This window comes from Tamandua tetradactyla, chromosome 6 (genome assembly GCF_023851605.1).
Source record: "Tamandua tetradactyla isolate mTamTet1 chromosome 6, mTamTet1.pri, whole genome shotgun sequence".
NCBI lineage: Eukaryota > Metazoa > Chordata > Mammalia > Pilosa > Myrmecophagidae > Tamandua > Tamandua tetradactyla.
Window position 1 is genome coordinate 128,528,108 of NC_135332.1, and position 22,121 is coordinate 128,550,228.

The following is a 22,121-nucleotide window of genomic DNA, read 5'->3' on the forward strand; positions in this document are numbered from 1 at the left end:
GACTGTCAGGGCATTTATAAATGAGATAATGCAGTCAAGTGCTTTGTCCAGTGCATGGCATATAGTAAAAAGGAAATAAATATCAATTATGATGTTGAGATGCAACAATTAAGTTATAAATTTGTCTTCAAGAAGTTCCACTGAACCATGGAGACTCCAACTGATTGAATCCAAAGGCCTGAAAATTGTAAAAGGATGATAATGATAATACACATGGTGGTATTCTTTAGTGGATGAACAATTTCAATAAGAATTGAATTCTGGTAATAGAAGTTCAGAAAGAGAGTGAAATCAGCACAAGAGTGAGGGACAGTCCTAGTGGGGGAACCTCTGAGGAAGGTAGACAAGTAAAGAATAAAGCAGTAGAATGAAGACAAGAAGATAATCTGGAATGTACCTAGAGTTATATAAAATATCAAGTACAACATTGAAAATTTTATTAAAATAATAAAAGCATGAAAAAAAGAAAGAAATACTAACTTAGAAAAGGTTGGTCATTGAGCATGAAAATATAAAGGCAGAATTACTGATCATGTCAAGTCATTGTTGCTTACCAATTAATCTAGAATTGAGAGGTTGTCTTAGCTCAGAAAATAAGAGGTAGAAGAAATTGGCCAGAGTGCCAGAAAAATTTTCAAAATAGAAAGTAGGACTGAAGCTTATCATCAGGGCAAGGTGAAAATTCAATAGTTATAAGAACCACATTCCTAGGAGAAAGAACTGATTGAGTGGCAGCAGAGGGAAGGGACTGCACAAGGTATGCCAGACATTTTCAGTCGAGCAAATTTGAAAATTTCATGAAAAGACAAGAGGGAGAAAAGATGGATGAGTTAAGGTAGAGCAAGTATATTGAGAAATTATACTATGTAAGGAGGTTTCATTTCATCATATGGATGAAGTAGATTCACTGGTTGTTGCATGTTTATTTGCTTGTCTGTCTGTCTGTTATGTTTTTAACTGAGGGTGGCATTCAAAGTGAAGCAAGAATACAGCCAGTTAGACAGTTGTTTCAGTATTTCAGGCAGGACTTAAAAGAGGCAGGATTTGAGTAGAATGAAATAAGGATGGAAAGGAAATGCCTAATGAGATATTATTTTTCTTAAAGCATATCAGAATTACTGAGTGATTAAGTGGTATCTTAGCAGGTACTCAGTAGAACTCGCTGGGATCACGGTGACAGTATGACAAGCTGAAATCCAGGTGCAGTGTCAAAACTAGAGAAATGTTGATCAGAAAACGGTCCCTAAGCTTGGAATACATCCACCTGGTATCATGGAATCACTAATGGCCAATTCAATGCCTACTGTTGAGGGGGTGGATTCAATTTTCTTTAGGTCTCCGGGGAAGGAGGGATAAGGGAACAAAGCCAACCTGCCTTTTGTAAAAATCTATTTTTTGTTTTTCTAGATTCAGACAGTGTTCCCACAAAATTAATGACTCTTTTAGCAACTGTGCTTGTTTCATTTTTTTCCCAGGCCCTCCAGGCTTTTCTCTGGAGAGTACACATAGTTTCCACATCCCTCTTTTTGTAATCTAAAGCAGTTGTGCTTTCAGGCCTGATGCTACAACTATAATTTTAATTTATCAACCTGCCACTCAGTGAAATGTAAAAATATTTGAACGCTTAAACCCATGATTTTTTTCTGCACCTGTCAATGATACTTTCCTATACTTGTCGAAGTCATTTACTCTGCACTGTGATAGCATTTACAATATCATCAATAAATTGGGTATGCATTCATGTACATGTATATTTTGACAGTGGTGTCTTGTATGTATGGGCTCCTGGATGTATTTTTAAGAAGCAAGGACTTCATGACTCTTCAACAATGAAATACAATAGAGTCACCAAAAGTGAGTTTCCCTTAGTCCTTACAATTAAAAAAATATCTTTGGAAACAGAGAGGCTGATTGGGACTGGAAATGGCTTATATTTCTTCAGTGAAATGTTCTCCTCAGGGAAAAGGAAGTAATTGCAGTTTATAGCAGGCAAGAATAGAGTGTTACATGGAGGGAAGAAAATACATAGGATCATTAAATAGATTTATTTAAGTTCTGCTTATAAAGAAAGCAGTGGTGCAGGACTTTATAGCTGATGATATTTCAAAAGGGTATTATCAGCACTTCTACCACTGTTGAATTCATTCTTACAATAAAGCGTCACATTAAGCCAAATGTCACAGTTCGTATCCATTTTACTTCTAGAATTCGTGTATTATATGTCATAGGCAAAACCACCCCAAATCGGATGAGATCTTTGACAGTAATAAATTAAGGCACTAAAAAATCAATCTATCTAATACAGAGAGCACCTAATCAATCATTAAATCCATTCAACCTAATAACAAATCTGATGCTATTCTAGGTTATGTGTCTATTTAAAATGAAATGTTAAAATTGTAACAAAAAATATTGAGTAAACATCAGTGTCCTTTAAACTCTTGGCCATTGCAATTCCCGCCATTTAATTATTTTAAAAAGGCAAGTTTGATGAGAAAACTATTATACCCTTCTGAAGGATTTATGACCATTTCATATCACACAATTTTAAGTTAATATAACAATGTGTAGAAAATAACTAAAACTTGGCACACAAAAGATCTCACTCATGAGAACTTATTTTTTTTAACTTTTTATTTTGAAATCATTTCAAACTTAGAGGACAGTTGCAAAAATTATACAAACCTCACACAGAGAACTCTGACATACCCCTACACCACACCCCAGAAACCTAGATCCATCAATAGTATTATTTCACCACAACTTTGCCATTTCATTCCATCTTTCATTTATCTGTTTATCCATCTATCTATTTGTATGTGTATGTGTGTATATATATATATTTTAAAAATGTGAACAGGTTGCACATATCATACTCCTTAAATACATAATACTTCCATTATATATATATATCCTTGTATGTAGTCTATTTACTATATACAAGGATATTCACTTCTTTAATCACATTAAGTGCAGTTATCAAGTTCAAAAATGTTGCTATTTAAGCTTACATTCTGTATTCCAATAATTTATATGTCCCAATAATGTGCTTTTGAGCCTTTTTTCTCCCATTCTTAGATTTCATCCAGTATCATGTGTTGCATTTAATTGTCATTATCTCTTCAGTTTCTCTTTCTTTTTTTTAAAATTTTAAAACATATATTCATCATAAACCTTCTCATCTCACCCCCTCCCAAACATACCTTTCAGTGGGATTAATCACATCCATTACTAAAACTTTCCTTTCACCCTAAACAGAAACCCTACATTCATTTTGCATTAGACCCCCTTGTCCCTACCCCCTCCCCAACTCTTGGAAACCCCTACTCTACTTTCTGTCTCTATGAATTTGCAAATTCTCTGATATTTTCTATGTGGTTACCATGGAGCATAAAACTAACATCCTAAATCTGTAACAATCTTGATTGCCTTGATACCAATTTAAGAATTTATTTAGCAAACATAAACCATGTTTCTATACCCTTCTATCCCACCCCTTTATGTAGTTTTTTCACCAATTACATATTTATAAATTATAACTCCAAAACCATTGATTTATCTTACATTTTATGTATTTGCTTTTTAGATACTGTAGAAAATTTAAAAATGGAATTACAAATCAAAAATATAATAATACTTGTATTTATATTTAACTGTCACTATCTTTATTTTCTCATGTGGCTTCAGCCAATTGCCTAGTGCCCTTTCCTTTCAATCTGCAGATCTCCCTTTAACATTTCCTGAAGGATCAATCCAGTGGTGATAAAGTCCCTCAGCTTTTCTCTGGGAATGTCTTAATTCTTCTCTCATTTTTGAAAGACAGTTTTGTCACATACAGAATTGTTGGCTGGCAATTTTTTGCTTTCTGCACTTTAAATGCATCTTCCCTTTGCCTTCTTGCCTCCATGGTTTCTGATGAGAAATTGGCAATTAAACTTATTGAGGTTCCTTGTATGTGACTATTGTTGCTTCTCTCTTGCATCTCTCAGAATTCCATCTTTATATTTGACATTTAACACTTTGATTATAACATGGCACAGTGTGGGTCGACTTGAATTCATCCTGCTGGAGTTCATTAAGTGTCTTGGATATGAATATTCACTTTTTTTGTTAAATTTGAGAAGTTGTCCGCCATTATTTCTTTGAACATCCTCTCTATATCCTTCTCTGTTTCTTCTCCTTATGAGACGTTCACAGTGCGTACACTTGATGGTGTCCCACAGGTTTCTCAGTCTCTGTTTATTCTTTCCTCTTTCTGTTCCTCAGATTAGATTATTTCAATTGTCTTATTTTCAAATTCACCAATTCTTCTGCCAGTTCCAATCTGCTATGGAACCCTTCTAGGGAAAATTTGTAAGTTTTGTTACTATGGTCTACAGCTCTGTTTGGTTTCTTTTCATAATTTCCATCTCTCTATCGATATTCACTTTTTGTTCATCTGTTGTTTTCCCTATTTCCTTTAGTTCTTTGCCCGTGTTTTCCTTTCGCTTTTTGAGCATACATAGGACCACATTTTCAGTCTTTATCTGGAATGTCCCAAGTCTGATCCTACTCATAGATGGTTTTTAATGCTTTATTCTTCTCCTCTGCCTGGGCCATATATCCCTGTTTCTTGTATGTTTTGTAATTTTTTATTGAAACCTGACATCTCAATATTTTAATATCATTTCTAGAATGTAGACCCTGTGGCATCTGTTCCTTAAATTTGTATCCACCTAGTGTTATAATAGAGCTTTCTTTGGATGCCTGGAGCTAATGAAGGTGAGGGGGAGAAGGAAGAAGAAAAAAAGAAAACATTTTTCCTGGTCTTTGCAGATTGCCCTCTCCTTTCAAGCCTTACCCGTACAATGACTCTGATGAATAGCTCCAAGAAAAGCACAGGGGCCTCCCTGATCTTTTCAGCACACATCTCTTGTCTTGGTTATACATGCGTGACCCTAGGAATTCCCCTATTTGCATGGGTACAAATGTCCCTCTTCCCTAAGAAACAGTTTCTTTACCATCCTGGGCACTGCACTGCATGTCCTACAGTCAGCACTCACTTGCTTCAGGCAGCCACCTGACTGCTGTAGGAGAGCTTGATGAGCCATTGTCTATATGCAGAGCAAATTCTGGGAAGGTAAACCCTTTGGGTCACCACCAAACAGATTGGGTCAGACATCCAGGCTCCCACATGTGCGTGAGGGTCACTACGCTCACTCCTGAGCTGGTACCAGGGATCCACACTGGAAGCAGGAACTAGCTATGCAAAGGGATGAGGTAGGTGAAAGCCAGAGCTCCTTGAGATCCTACCTTGTCTATGTGGCCTTTTTCTTGATTCTGCACTTGCCTGGTTATTGCAATCCTTCAACTGTTTTCTGGAGCTTTGAAATAAATGTTTCTGCCAGTTCTTGCTTATTATTCAAAGCTTCTGTACAGGGTCAGTGTCCTTAAGTATTTCACTCTGCTCTCTTGATAGGGCCTTCTAGAACTAATCTTAATTGATGCTACATTGAATTTCAAGCAATAAAAAGCTTTGAAAATGTATTTATTTACATGACTACCACTGTTTACTTATTGCCATCATCACTATTCTCAACGAATATGAATTCTTTTAAAAGCATCAAGTAATATTGAAAAAGGTGTACATTTAGTCTGAATGATCAAAGATATATTTATTGAAATAGTGGTTAAAATGATTTTGTTGTCATATGTAGAAATAGTACATGTAGAGAATGCCATTGGTTCAATTTGAAATAAGATCTTAGGCCTATAAACTTTTAAAATCAGTCCTGAAAACACTCATTAGAAAAATGTATACAAAACAAAGTACTTTGCTCTTAGTCTTGAGTGGTAATTATTATTTCTGGAATTTGAGAGGCTGTTTTATTTATGTATAACCTGGTATTTAGAGATAAGAATGAAGCTGATCAGGTCAGGATTAAGGTAATTCAGAAAATAGAGGTAATGAAGACATTGTCTGTATTTTAGAACCTCATCTACTTTTTGAGACCAAATGAAGAAAAGTTTATTTACTCCAGAACCTAAGTTTTCTGTAGCACATAATCTAACTGAACCTGTTTGGATAGATAATTTAAACAATCCAAACACAGGGAGCCCAAAATAAGACTGTGGGCCTTTAATCCTGTATAGCTTAATAGATGCCTGGGTACATCCCAGAATATAATCAAAAAGTATTGGCGAAGTCCCTTGAGGGATGGGTGAAAAACATATGGATGTATTAAACTCTATAACCAGGGAAATCCTTGATACTGTGTCAAACATTAGGGACACCCAAATCAATAAGTCAAGCCCTTGATCTTGAGGCTTGCTCTTGTGAAGCTTATATATGTAGCAGAGAAGCTTAGCCCAGCTATGGGTATGCCTAAGAGTTACTTCTGGAGGACCTCTTTTGTTGCTCAGATGTGGCCTCACTCTCTCTGAGCCCAACTCTGCAAGTGAAATCATCGCCCTCCCCCCTACGTGGGACATGACATCCAGGGTTGAAAGTCTCCCTGGTGGCATGGAGGGCAACTCCCAGGTATGAGCCTGACCCTGGCACCATGGGATCAACAAAGCCATCCTGACCAAAAGGGGGAAAGGAAGTGTAGCAAATAAGGTATCAGTGACTGGCTAAGAGAGTTCAAATAGAATCGAGAGGCTACTCTGGAGGTACTCTTACACAAGCTACAGTTAGACATTGCTACCTAACATAACATTGGATTGCCAAACCCCAGCCAATCCTAAAGAACACCTAAGAGTCTACAAAGGTCCCATGCACTAGGGTAACTTTGCAGAAACCTACAACTTCCAGATGGTCTGCAGACAAGATAGGTCCTGAAATGCAGAGGGGCCAGCCTGTCCATGTCAGCCATCCCCCTATCCTGTATTATTGACAGCCCCTTTGATCCTGAAAAAGTTAGAGTGGGCATAGTCCAAATACCCCTAAAGAGCGGGAGACAGGTCAAAGGCAATGGTGGAGTTATACAGAGAAGGTAGGGTTTAACAAATGAGTATGATTGCTGAATCCAATATCTTAGAGCAGCTAGAAGTATAAACCTAAGATTGTGGAATTGTAACCTATGCCAAACTCTTAAATCTGTTCTATAACTAATTGTTGCAATGTACTTTGAAATTTGTTGCTTTTTTGCATTTATGTTATCTTTCACAAAAAAGACAAAAAGTTTATTGTGATGATAAATGCACAGTTATATGATATTGTGAACCATCGATTGTACATTCTGGATGATTACATGGTATGTGAATATTATATATATATATATAAATATATATATCAATAAAAAATAAATAAATTTTTAAATGAAGTGCTTTCATATCATTCATCTGATTTCCTTCCTCAAATTTAAAAGCTAAATTTCCAACTGAAATATACTTGATTGTCTAAATAATATACTGGCAATATAAACAGCACTGTTCTTAGAGGGTTTAAAGTATTGATTACCCTTTTTTATATTGTTCAATGAATCTTTACTGATTCTGGTACGGAGGAATTAGTTATCATCACTTTTTTAGTACTGGAAACCTAAGATATAAGGATGTGATGATATCTACACAAGCACATAAGAAATATTGATAACCAATTTGGAGTTGGGTACAGCCTGGGGCTTTTGGTTAAAGAATTGGCAATTTCATGCATACTAACATTTCATGCTGTCCTCTGAGTTTCAAATTCAATTGAACTCATCATAAGTGTCTAAATAATAGCTTTAATTATTCAGGAAAATAATTATGTACATAAAGAAGTTATTTATTGCTTTTAGAGGCAGTGTGAAACCCAGATTTGCATTATAAAAGTGCTAGCAAAAGTTTTAAAGCCTCACTTTCCAATTAAATTCTATTCATCCTGCCAAGAATGACTGATCTTTATTTCATCAATCTCAAAATGCGACCTTTTCAACACATTTAAAGACATTTTCAAAGTACAGAATATTTTTGATTCAAAAAGATTTTCCACTTAACTCTGCAGAACAAATCAGTGACCACGGTATAATCAATAACTGGCCCAAATTAGCAAAAATCATGCATCACGCTTTAAGAGCTTATTACGAAAAATGCACTGGGGTGCTAAGTAAGCTAGATATTAATATGAGAATCATCCCCCAAAGCTTCATCTTTTTAGAGAGCTTATTATTCCCTCAGGGAAGTTTTTACTAGATCACATTCAGAACTTACCATTAGTACTTGCAGGCCCTAATCATGGAAAATATGGGAAAATGGAATAATAGTGCCTGAGGTTTGACCCCTCACAGGCAGCCTTCAACTGTAAGTCTTAGCGCTTTCTCTTAGCTTCAGTGAAAAGCATATAAAAGATGATGCTCACCATATGACAGCTTTCCTGGATATTGACTAAATTATCATATCATGAAGGCAGTATTTCAATGAAGTTAGGTTACAGCCCAATTGGATACTAAAAATCTTGAAAGCCTTTTAGAAAGCGAGGCTCTCTAGAGAATTTATTTTTAAAATGGATTCTGTAAATCATGGACCTTTGTGCACATTCCTCTCAGTAGGCCTGTTGCAGGCTGAGAGCTTCAGACTCCCACGAACTCTACCAGATTAAGGGGCTGCCCTATAAATTAAAACAATCATTTCTAATTTTCTTAAATCACCAGATTTTAGGTTGAGGCTCTTGAAGAAGGGTGTGATAGCATGGCTGCCCTTTGTGTTATGAACAGCTGTCCAATTTTATTAAGTGCATCAAGTCATTATTTGGAGGGAATTGCAAGTGTATAAATAATATGTGATAATAATGCCAGCTGCTGAAATAAGCTAGCCTCCTAGAAAGGGATATTTTTCCTATTACTGTGATTAAATCTTGAGCTTTCTTTTGATATTACAAAGCACCAAATCATCTTTGCTGGGTTATTTAGTAAAGCATGTAGATATTTACTTCTGACAGGTGTCAGATGAATGGTGGTGTCAGTTTAATTTAGATGTAACTATACAATACATTGATAAGTATTTATGCTTGATAATGATATTTAGGGAGCATTGTTAGTTGTATAGCATTTAAACCTCCAAAGTACAAATCAGGGTTTAAAAAAAAAGTGGATATTATGCTGTCATTTCTTTCTAATCAAGACTCCATTTTTAGTACCTTCATCTTTATTTCTGAATATCAATTCGATTATCATTAGATAACATTTATTCAGTGTAAAATCTGCTCAAATCATATTACTAGATGCAGAGGAACATGGAAAGGTGAGCTATTCTTCCTCCCAAACTACTAGAAGTTCAAGATATTTGGAATTCATTATTCTGTTTCTCTGTTATAATTAGCAGTAACATTTTTCCTTGTAACTACTACTCTTTAGTACTTTTTCTGCCTTTTTGAGCTATGTGGAATATATTCAATCCCTCTTTCACTCAACAACCTTTCAAATATTTAAACAGTTCTTATAATAATTCAACCATTTTCATGTGGGGGGGTCATTATTTTGAAACTTTTTGCCATCTTAATTTCCTTTGTCTATATGCATTCCAGGTGGTCAAACTTCTTCATCAACTGCACTGGCATGATCTAAATTAAATATTTCCATTGATGTCTTGAAAGTGAAAGTCTGATGGAATTGTCTCCTCTTAGAAAGACACTTCTCTTAATGCTAACTAAGTTATCATTAGCTTTGTGATGAATTTGTGCAGTTAATATATCTATCCTTGAAGGAAAATTATTAAAATATCATTATAGTATAATAAGTTAAATCACAAATAATATTATATAAATAAATAAATAAAATATCAGTGAACATCTGTACCCTTTGCCTAAACGTCACATTTGGCCATTTTCAAAGACATAGAATGCAAGAATGCCTAAACTGGGTTGTATCAGTTAGGGTCCAGTTAGGAAACAGGAGACAGAAACCACACAAGTAGTTTTAATGAGAAAACATTTAATATGAACAGTTGTTAACTGGCAAAATATGGTTGACTACTAAATTGGGGAAAAGAGACCGAAAAAGTATATAGGAATGGGAAAATGTAGAGTACAACTAATATCTCTACATTTGAGGGAGGATACCCAAGGAAGTAACACACTTGAAGAGACAAAACCCCTTCCCATCCCAAGGCTGAGTCAAATTGTGTTGGAAAGATGTGGCTGCAACCTATTGGGTGGCAGAAAAGTTCAATGGGATACCAATGAGCTGGAGACAGTGAGTAGGAAGCTTCTTACTGGGACACTCTTGGAAGGGGAAGTGTCACTGGGTCTCCAATACATTGCTGATAACCACGCCATAGGAGGAAGTGAAAAAGCACATTGGAACATGGAAAAGAAGTCCTTTCCTCTTCCATGCCTTGCAGTTTCCTTCCAATGCCATTTACTGAGAAACTTAAACATTGTGCCACTGGGAAAGGACCAATGGTTATAGGGTCCAGCCCCATTATTTCAGTGCAGTGGCAACAAGGAGTGGGTTTAGAGCTGAAGGGCAATGACTTGATAAAGGGCAGAAGAGTCTAACCCAGCATGAGAACTGCAATGATCTAAACATTAATATTGATACTTTAAATTTAGATATTAGAATCTTTGAATATAGACATTTATTTTTCTTCAAAAAGTCATAAAAATAAATATAACAGAAAGCTATAAAAGTGTAGCATTCAATTCAAGAAACATCTACTGGGTGACTACAGACACCTGCCTTTGCAGAGCTTTACAATCTAGTGAGACAAACTAATAAATTGTCAATTACAATACAATATATTTAGAGAGAAGTATGCACATTTATGATTAAATTCAGGTAAGATGAAGAGATGGATAATACGCCATGAGATTTTGACATGAGCCCTCCTGGAATTTTACTCTGAAAACATCAGTGGCAAGCTATTCAGACAAAGTAGATTAAGTTCAAAGCATGAAAGCAGGAATGATTAATGGAATAGGAAGATTGCCTGTGAGGGGAAAAGCTAACAGAAATAAATCGAAGTAATGTAGCTAAGTGACAAGAGAGACAGACAGCTGAAAAGCATGAGTCAGATGTAAATGCAAAAGGCCTACAATCAAGGAACAGCACAGAAAATGGAATTTAGTCTAACTCAACAAACTTCATAATTGGGAAAGATGCAGGGCTTGAGTCACACTTTTAAGAACGGATACATTTCTAGCAGAAAGAAGAGAACAGCATATGTTGAAGGATGGCGAGATTGGGAAAGACCCAGAACAGAAATTTTCTAGTAAACAACTAGTTAGGCTAACAGAAAAGATTATGTAGAGATGTAAGAATTTTATTCCCTGAGATCAAGGAGCTTTTCTCTGCCAGAGCAGTATGAAACACAGAGTGAGTGCTGGGAAATGCTGAAAGATTAAAAGATTGAATGAATGAAGTGTGAGAGAGAAGGTTGGAAGAAGGATCAACATTTTGGAGTTTGAGAAAGAGTCTGAAAATTTCCTTGTGGGTCTTGGGAGTAATGGAAGTGTTTTTATTGTTTCTGTTGTTTCTTGTAATTTTTATTTTTTGATAATTTGTAAAAAGGAATACTTTTAAGTTAATAGCAGCATATATGATGGGTAGGAGGTGTGGATATTCTTGAGTCAAGAATACCGGTCTGGAGACTATTTCACAGGTCAAGCCAGAGTGTATATCTCAGGGCCAGCCCCCTGAAATGCATAGATATTTGCTTCTCCTGCTATTGCTATTGTAATGCTCTTACCAGGTGTTTTGAGCAATTTGTGAAAAAGAAATCTTCATTCTCATTGCAGTTTTATAAAGTAATCATGAACTGAAAAAAAATTATATAAATATATATTTTGTCTAGACCATAAAATGGAAGCGAGAACTAAAGACTTGAGGAACTTTGTGTGAACATCTTTCCTAGCAGGGAATGGCATAGAGAAGGCTAACAGTATACCCCATTTAAGGTGATATTTCCAAAAGTAGAATCCAGCATTAGCTAGGTCAGAAGAGAGAAGAGAGAAAAATAATTCTCTGTTGTTCCTCTTCTTTTGTTTTCTGAACTCACTTTTCAAATGTCCTATCACTGGTCCTTCAGTTAGAATGTTCATCCTTTAAATGTGTGAACAGTAAGCTTGACTCACTAAGTGAAAGACCACAACTCTTAGAGGGTCTGGGTGGATCATTTTAATCTTTTGAACTTTCTAGCCACATTCTCTTCCTAAGCTTCCAGATCCCGAGTCACAACTAGCCAGAAACTCTATGAATGTGTCATAATTTTCTTAGTTCCCAAGGGCCTCCTGTCCCCATTCTAAAGATCCTTAGGAGTGAATCAAGTATTTTGTCAATGAAACTCAGTAGACTGTGTAGCTTATTTCACCTTTGAATCCCAAATATATGCATGGGTATATCCAGTACACACACACTCCAAAATAAATTTACAGATTCATATACATTCCATAAAGTGAAAATGGACAGAATTTTGTACATGTATTATCTTAACAAAATTCAGACATTTGATCAACTGTAGATATTCTGACAGTTTGGAATTGGAAACCTACACCAAAATTTTATAACAAGTTATAATCAGTGCCCATGGGTACTTCTCAGAATGCTTCTGATTTCTTTAGCAACCTTGAACGTGGGGAAGTATGCTCTGGGAATTCAGCCAGTTAGTCTACATGATATCTTCTGCATTCTTTATTTCCAGAACTAATCATATGTAGTCTCAAGAAATGCTGTGCTGAAGAGAAAATAACTTCATAAAGCACTGTCCTCCATACTTGTTCTACATCTCTCTACCACCAATTCTTGACCACTTAGAAGGACCTACCTTTAGCATATTCACTTGTCAAATCTCTACCCTTCCTACAAGATCCAAATCAAATACCATCTCTTTTATGAACCCTTGTTTGGTTCCTGGGTCCCACCCACCACATTCTATTTCTTCTGCCTATAAGTTCTCACAGCAATTTGGCAGTTATGAAATTACACCTTGAATGACAGTCATATGTATATTTGTCTAAATCCCTTATACTTAGATTGGCATTCCTTGAGGGCAGAAATTGTGTTCTACTGATACTTAAATCCACAATTCCCAGTATTGCCCTGACTTGCAATAAGTACTCAATAATTGATTATTCAGTTTAATTGAGAGAAAGCCACATATGGTAATTGAGAAGGCTCTATTAGCAGTTATTATTGGCTCAATGCCTGCTAAGAAACCATTAAAATGTTTCCTCTTTGTGCTCAGGAGTTTATTAATATTCTTCAGGTTAGATTTTAATGAAGTTCTGAGAGAGAAAATAGAAAAGAAATACTTTTGTATATTAGTCTACTCATATGAAACTGGTTATGAATTCAAATGGATTAGATAAAATTGATCACATATATTGTAAACCCCAATGAATTGTAATTTCTTCTTCTATAAATGAAGAGGTTTAAATGAAATTCTCAAAAAGTTTCTTGGTCCTCATTTAATCTTCTGTAATAAAAGAAAGAATGTGGGTGTATGAGTCTAGACAATTACTTTAGAGACTCTGTTTTCCCATTAAGATTTGAGGGAATCTGTCCATTTAGAATGCAGGTATGTTGATTGACAAATAGAATAAAAAGTAGTAAAAGCTTACTAGGAATAAAAACACAAAAATATTCAAAACTATCATATCACTTTTGCAAAGAAGAGAAACTGCCAGAGGTCACAATGCCCATATCCCCCCAAAACAAAACCATGGCATGCCTGGATTTAGTTTTTTAGTGGATGGTACTCTAAACATCTTATTATCATTTTGTTTTCAGTGGCCTGACAACCAGAATCTCATATGAAGCCAGTACAACGAAATACTTATAAAGTTTCCTCTTCTAATAGCCGAAATAGATTGGCACATAAGCATAAGAGCACCACTCTTGGTTTATAAAGAAAAAAGGGGTCTTTCTTAACTGAAAGACTAGCTTTTCTTGGAAATAAAATTCTGGGATTTTATACGAACACAAAATTCTTTATAAACCTGAATGAGACTCCTGGAAATTCCATCTTTGGGCATCTAATTTCAAAGAGTGCTTCACAAAGAAAGAAAAGGAAGGAATTTAAATGAAAGAGACAGAATAAAGGGGAGAGAAAATAAAAGACAAAAGCTTGAGGAAGGAAGCAAGAACACTGGAGAAAATGTACCGACAGGAATCAGACTTGCCCTGCAGTGATCTCTTTTTACCTCTTTGAACTTCTTCTTCTTCCTTGGAAATCCAGCTTGATTTTATAGCCTCTAACCTGAGGCAACCACTGCCATGGTGTTTGTGCTAAAAAGCCCAGACCAGGAGACAAACAGGCTTGTCATGATTACCAGAACATGTATTTGTGTGTTTCATTTCATTTTAACTTTGACAGGTAAAACTGAATTCAAGGTGGGAGAGAGGGGATTTGGGATCGTATTCAGATCAACCTATGTCTTAATCTCACCTCTGTGACAATTGCTAAAAACATCCATTGAGTGATTACAGTGTGCTGGAAGCTGGGCTCAGTAGGTGGTTCCTGACACTATCCCATTTTGCAAATACAGTTTAGAAACAGTAAATAGACAGTTCAATTCCATATACAGTCAATGACAAGCTAGTGTCCACGTTTGGAGTTATTTGATTCCAGGCTTCATCTCCTGCTCTCTACAGAACTGGCTTATTTTGCTACTCCTACTGCATTTCCCTTGACCTCTAAATTAGGACCAGGCCTCCATTCCCCTTCTCTCTCTACACTTACTCCTGAGGAGGAGTTCACCTTTCTGATGACATTAGTGTAGTGACAACTCCCAGAATTAGTTCCCCCACAAGGTCTCTTTTTCGGACTTCAGGAGTATCCAGTTGCCTACTGAAAGCTTTTCTTACCTATATCATGAACATCCTAATGCTATCATGCCCAGAACTAAACTCATGATTTTCCCCAATCATCTCCAGCTCAATAGAGGACAACACAATCGCCCCAGATTCTCCAGCTGAAAACAATAAATTCCATTCTATTCAAAATATGACTTGAATCTGTCTACACATCACCATCTTGCCTGCTACCAGTGTAGCCTAGGACACTTATTTCTCGTCTGAGTGATGGTGGTAGACCCGACCTTACTTTAATAAATCTACCCAGGTCTTCCCTGACCTGTGCTTATGTGCCTGGGGTTCTCTGGCTGTCCCTTTGTTCCCTGACTCTTGCTAGGGGCCTTCTCATCCTTCAAGTCTCTAGTTAATGACACCTCTTCAGAGAGTCTGGTCCTGTCCAAATTTCTTCACTTAGTTCTCCCACCTCTGTTTTGTTGTTGTTGTTTTTAACTATCATTCATTTCCTTCTGAGTATTTGCTATTTTGTAATTATTTGTTTGCTTATTAGTTTATTTTCTGCCTCCTTCACTTGACTCTAAGAAACCTAAGGAAAAAGGAGCCAGTTTTGTTTACAACACCTAAGTGCCCAGTATAGGTGCCTGACATATACACACAGCCTTAATTAAATTTTAATGAATGAGTGTACAAATTACTACACTTAACTGTAATACCTACCTGTGTTATCTTGGTAATTTAACCTCTCTAGACCTCGGTGTTCTGTAAAATTGGGATAAATCTTATACATTGTTGTTAAGAATCAATGACATTAGGCAGATAAAAGCATCCAGGACAGGGTTTAAATATCAAGAGTGTTTCCTTCCCAGGATGGCATGTTTTATAAACAAAGTTTAAAAAAATTCTTAAAGTGATATACTGTTTCCATCATCAAATTTTTCTTTGCTTTGGTTGTTGAAAACCTCATGCTCTCCAAACATGAATGCCATTATAGGTGCATTTGTATTCTACCAACATGGTCTTAAAAACTGCCTAATATAAGACACAATGATGAGGGTCAATGACAAATGTAAGAGTAGAATTGGTCTCACTTTGAAACGTCCAAACAAAAGTGTGTTTATCAGGTGCTACCATTTCTTGGTGACCCAAGCAGTAAGTGAATTACAATGAAAGAAGCATATATACTGCTGTTTAAGGAAAGTTTTGAGATGAAATTTTACATTAGGGTTTGTTAGTAGTCAAAGATTGTCTTTAAAATCCCTCAACTCAACATCATAGTTGTGTCTACACCACCAATATAAACTAAAGCATAATAATCTGTGACTGTCAGATGAAAGTGGTTATTTTTGCTCTGTCTCAGGCAGTGGTCTCGTTGCCCTCCTTGATTTGCATGTGTGGCTGCAGTGGAGCTCAGGCCAGCCCTTGCTCCATCTGCTACCATGAACACGGAGTAGGTTCCACTTTACATTTCAGAACTTGAGCTCAAAGAAATAATGTTATTTTCTACTAGACAGTGTTGGGCCCAGAACTAAACCTGTCTAATAGGCTAGTATGCTTCCTTAAGCATTTTCCCCGTCTGGAAGTATGATTAAGATTTTTCCCCAATAGGACAGAGTGGCTGGTTGTGAAAACACCAGTGGTGGATTCAGAAGACTTCTTCTCAAGTCTCAGCTCCATCACTTTACTAGTGATAATGAACTGGGGCCCGTCTCTGCACCTTAGTTTCCTCCGGTTATGCTGTCACACAGAGTGGTTTTGAGGGCTAAAATCAAAAGGACATGATGCGAACAGAGTGTTTTGTAAACACAAACAATGATGCACGCAGAAGGGGGCAAATTTTATTATATATTCCTTTAGGGAGATCAGCCATAATAATCTTTTCACTAAAATATATGTCTATTTGAATAGCTTAAAATATTAAATTATTGTTATAGGTCTCAGCCGAGTTTTTTTATTTTTATTTTTCAATTTTTCTAGGTTTAGAGTATTGAATCAGCAGTTTTCAGAATGAAAAAGTTCTGAATTTCTGAGGAAACCACATATCTGTTTACCATTCACATAATGCATGGGTCATTAAATCCTATTTCAAAACCCTTTGGTCATTGTTTAGCCTCATTGTATATACTTTAGGAAAAAGGGAAATCTTTATTATATCTTGTCTGGAAAATATAATGGTCTTCATTCATATTTAATTACAAGTGTTAAAAATAAATTTATTTTGCTATCCATCTTCCATTCCCTATTGCACAAACCATTATCAGTCTCTACAATGCTAAACATGTAATAAAAGTTTGATATAACTTTATATCACATTGGGCATTATCTTGTGAAGCCCTTTAAAGCATAGTTGCATTGTAAAATAAGTATTTAAGAAGTGTTGCAATTTTCTTTCTATAACATCATAAATTAATGTGTTTGAAACAAATGCCAACTAACTTTTTTTGTTTTCATCCTTAGCGGTTATGTCTTTGACTATGATTACTACAGAGATGATTTCTACAATCGGTACGTGAAGTTTTTCACCCTTGTTTCCCTTTGATTTGAATGATCCTTTAAAGAATTTTGAGTGTTTCATTCACAGGTGTTCTTGACGATGTTTAAAATAGTTTTAAGGTTAAAATAAAAGAAAACATTTTACTGAGACAAAATAAAATTTAATATACAGATTTTCCTATTTTCATTATACTTATTCAAGCATAATGGATCTTGGACTTTTAGGACTTTGGAGGTACTTAAGCTTAAAATCTGGTTTCTAACATTTGTATAATATTCTAAAGATTTAATTAACTAATATTATTGCCAGGTCTATTGTTGTTTTAGAATTTTTCAAGAGTGAGAGTTTTGCAAACTCAGGAAATAACCTCAACCTTCTAAAGTATATCTGCTCTCACATAACACTTTGAAAATATGTTGGGTAAAGTCAGCAAAACATATAGTCCTTGTCTTGAACAGTAGTATGGGACCAAAAAGTGACCAGACAAGCTGAAACTAAGCAAAGTGGTCTTAATAATCAATGGGAAAAAATACAATAGCTCTGTGCCTTTCAGTAATTTTTGTCAAAATGTATAAAACTCTCTTACTGGCAGTTATAAAGGTAGAAAGAAATACAAAAATAGTAAAATTACTATTTAATACACTGTAATTTTAAACCTTCAGAAATGTTGATAATTAATGTATTTTATTTCTCTGTAAAAAAAAAAAACAGTGAAAATTGTTTCAACAGTGCTTGACTTCTTATTACCATATGGAGCAAGCATCTTTTCTCTGCCATGGTGACTTGTCATACCAGCTTCCACGTGTTATCAATGTCATGAATTTTTGCCAATAGTTCCTTCGATGTGTAATTTCTTTACTGATGCCACTTCCTCTGACATCTTCATCCTTTTCTTTACAATCATTTTTCTCATTTATGTCAATAAGTTGGCCTTCACTAAGCTACTCTGGCTATGCATCTAGAATCTCTCCCATGGCGGCAGTGTCATCCCCATAGCCAGCCATATCTTCCATAACTCCATTTACATTTGATCCCAGTTTCACTTACAGTAATTATCTCTTTTTAATTCATTGCTTCACATACATCTTTATTGATCAATTCCCTCTTTTTTGATTATCCACTTTTGGAAAGTGCCATGTGAATTTATCACTGGGAGGCAAGAAGACAATACACCTAAACACTGCTCTCTGTGTGTGAATTGAACAACAGAGTCACAGTAACACTCACTGACAGACTCTGAAAAAAGTGCCATGACTGGTCACTGATCATATGCCCATCTGTAAGTGACAGAGCAGTTTATGGATCTAAGAGCTAGCAGCGAAGTTTGGACTTCATGACAGTGCACAAGCGCAGGATACCCTTTCCTGCCTCGGGACGTATATCTGTGCTGCCCCCTCTCCTAATTTGTTGCCCCACAAACTAGTTAACAACTTCATCTTTCAGATGGCAGCATGGCTTCCACTCTTAGACTAAATTTGATTCCTCTGTGTGCCTCTCTCACTACCCAGTACTGTTCCTATACAGCACTTCTACTTTGAATTGCTACATTTCCGTCTGCAATAACAGCATTCAATTCACATCTCCCTTCCTTCTTCCATGAAGACAGCACACTGCTCAGTTTTCCTCCTTGTATCTTTGGGGTCTATCATTGAGCCTTGCACGTAATGAATACTGAATCTGTGTTATTAATTCATCTCCTCTGATTTAGAGAGACTATGATTTTCCCCGAGTCAAACAATTAATGACAGAATTGGAGTTATAACCCAGGTATCCATTTAGACTCAATAACTAACTCTGTTCATAGCAAAACAGTGAGAGAGCAATAACACTTCGAGACCGTGGCTTTAAATAAAAGGAAATAGGCACCTACATGGTATACAGTCATACCTTCATTACCACTCTATTCAAACTACTGAATTCTAAGTAAGTTCTTTTACTAGTTATCCCTTCATAACCAAATATGATCATTTAAGAATGATTTTTAATTGTTTTTGTAATTTCTACAAAATACAAGTTTTATTTTATATACTAAACTTGTAATAACTAATTCTAACAGTATTGTGAGGATCTGATTGCATTATAATAATCCCATTCACTATAAGAAAATATAACATTTAGACAGTCCTTATACTAATCTAAAATCTCAGTTCTTGACCATTTTAAGTCATTTTCTGCTATTGCTCTTTTTTTAGGGTACAGTATACTATCCTAATTACTATAAATAAAGTTTTCAATTAATATGCATGGTATTATAGTCTGTCAAGGTGAAACTGTTTTCACATTGTAATCATCTGTTTACTGCTTTGTATCACATGACTTTCTTCCACATTTAGAGAATTTTTTCCTAAAATGGAGTTTTGTTCTAGAAGGCAGGAGGCCCAAGTTCTGGTCACTGCATAAAATTAGGCAAGTCTGGTTTTCAATGCTCTCATCTTTAAAAGGAAGCTGAGGTATGCATTTTACCATCTATAAATTACACATCAATACAGTGAGTCAACTGAGAGAGAGATATGTCAGTTAATCAATAGATTCATAGATAAAGCTTACCTCCAGAAGAGCAAAGACCTTAATCAGTCAAATAATTCCAGAGCCCGAAGTTTTTAGAGGGCTCTACACTTTGCAAATTGCTAACTCTGAACAATTTTCAAGATCGCTTAAATTTCTTACATAAAATGCTCGGCTTATAAGTGTGCAATAGATCAGTATGCTTGTATTGCTAACAGTCTGTCTGAGCAGTCTGTGCTCCCATTAATTTCTTTTCCATTTGTTTGCACTTGACTAAGAAAGGCATATGCATCAGTCACTAGAGAATATAATTAAGAGTTTCCTTTGAACACAGAACCCCATGAAAGGAAAACAGAATAAAAAGGTTGGGCAAGATAAATAGCTTCCAGAGTCACTGCTAACAATTTTATCCACAGTAATTCCTCTTAAGTTACTCTATTTTCTTTTTATTAGTGGTGCAAACATGGGCACATGATTTAATCTCACAAAACAGGTTACCTCATCTGTAAGGTGAGCATGAAAATAATTCCTACCTCAGAAGATTGTTCTGAGGATTAAAGGAAGTAACATATGTATAGTGATCAGCATTATGCCTGATATACTATAAAGCTTAGTCAACATTAGCTACTAAATCAGTTAACAATAACCATTTAGCAATGATGGTGATTGTATTTCATAGAATGATACCCATATAGTAATGAATGTCCATATGGTGAAAAATAAACTGTGTAATGAGTTGTCCTTTTATAACAGACACTTCATTGCAGTACCTCTGAGTTTTTGTTTTTATAGTTTTCTCTTCTCCTGCTCCCCAGAACTTTCCAGCTATAGCTGAACACACTAACCTGCAAAAGAGAGAGCCCTCAACTGTTTCTGTTAACCCATTGTTGCTTTGTTTAAACTTTGTATCAATGAGGAAAACCAAAACCAGACCAGTTAGATTAAACAGGGATGATTGAATATAAAAACTTGCTAACTAGATATTAAGTAACTGAAAATGCATAAAGAAAACATTGTAGCAAAACTGAGTTAACCATGGCAGGAAGAAGCCACCACCTCTAGGACTGGCGAAACAAACAGAAGAGGTTGCAATTATTAAAACTTAAATGGAAAAGGGCCTTACAGAACGAAAACTGTAAGGAGGTCTGTTCAGCTGGGTCTGGTGCTGCTGTGTCCGAGTCCAGAGGGGTCCCCATAAACCGGAACCTGTCTGAGGAGGGGGCACTGCTGGCTGGCTGGTGCTGGGACTTTAAGGGGGGTTCTGCAAGTGGTTGCAACATCTGAAACTGGATTCAACTGCTGCTACTGAAACCAGTTGCTGCTGCCTCTCTCTCCCTCCTTCTTTCCTTCCTCACTTCCTCCAGTTTTCTTCCAATCCACCATCCCTCCCTCTGTCTCTCTCCCCTTCTCCCTCTTCCCCTCTCCTTCTCATTGGCTCCTTCTCAGCTGGCCTGGCCTGGCAGAAATGTGGTTTGCAGAGCCCCAGCCCCAGCAATGGCAAAGGGTGGGTCTGAAGCTGAGAGACAATAGCTTAACTGGCACACATCCAGATTGTGTTCTCATCCTCTTTCTGTCAGTTTTCCTGATTTAATGTGATCAGGGTTTTCAACCCTCGCCTAGTTTGAACTTACAAAATCTCTTTACATGAAGTCCCATCTTACAGTGATTGCTTTGATACATTGGTCTAGCGGTAACTTTTCCAAAGACTAATCGTCTATCCATGGTCTTAGGGATCAGAAAGAGTATGCTAAATAATAGATATGAGTGGTTCTAAATTTTTATCTTTTTATATTAAAGCATCTCCCAATTATTTATATCAGTGGCATTTCCTTTTAAAGGGTCACATGTTATTAAAATTAAACAGAAATATACTCTTTCAAGCAAAATAAAGGAAGATGTATGCCTAAAATGATATTGGATCCCCCATGGGATGTTTTCAATTTCTGAAATATTACCACTGAGCAGTTTACAACACCCAGAGATGAGTAAGCTTTTATTAAGAGAGAAAAAGAAATGCCAGAGGTGCCTTTGCCATGTAGAAAACATATATATTTTAAATAATTTTAAATGGGTATTGTTCATATCTGGAACAACTTGACCCCATATTAATTAACAGAAGAGAAGCCCCTGGTATTGCAGTTAATGACAAAACTCTAAGTTTCAGTTGTTTCAGACCACTGAGTACAGTGCATAGTCATAAATATGGGAAAAACATACATTTTTTTTTTCCGCAAATCAAAATTTCAATCTGGTAGAATGCTGCTCCACTTAAAATGCTTGGAAATAATAGCATGGTACAATTGGCCAAGCACATGATTTAGAGTCAGAAGACATGAGTTTTTAGCTCTAGATGTACAACTCATCTCTTTTTGCCAGTTTTCTTCATGGACAAAATGGCTTAATAATGCTAGCCTTAC

General features: G+C 36.0%; 1 protein-coding gene across 16 annotated transcripts in view; it reads left to right on the top strand.

Moving 5' to 3' along the window:
• Window positions 1-22,121, top strand: part of RALYL (RALY RNA binding protein like) — a 741,752-nt gene that overhangs the window by 640,030 nt on the left and 79,601 nt on the right. For all 16 annotated transcript variants that reach the window (XR_013178318.1, XR_013178319.1, XR_013178316.1 and 13 more), the window contains one exon: window positions 17,163-17,210. Coding sequence is in view for 12 of the 16 variants with exons in the window: in XM_077167112.1 (XP_077023227.1) it covers window positions 17,163-17,210 (48 nt within the window). In the remaining 4 variants the exon portion in view is untranslated. The remainder of the gene's footprint in view (window positions 1-17,162; window positions 17,211-22,121) is intronic.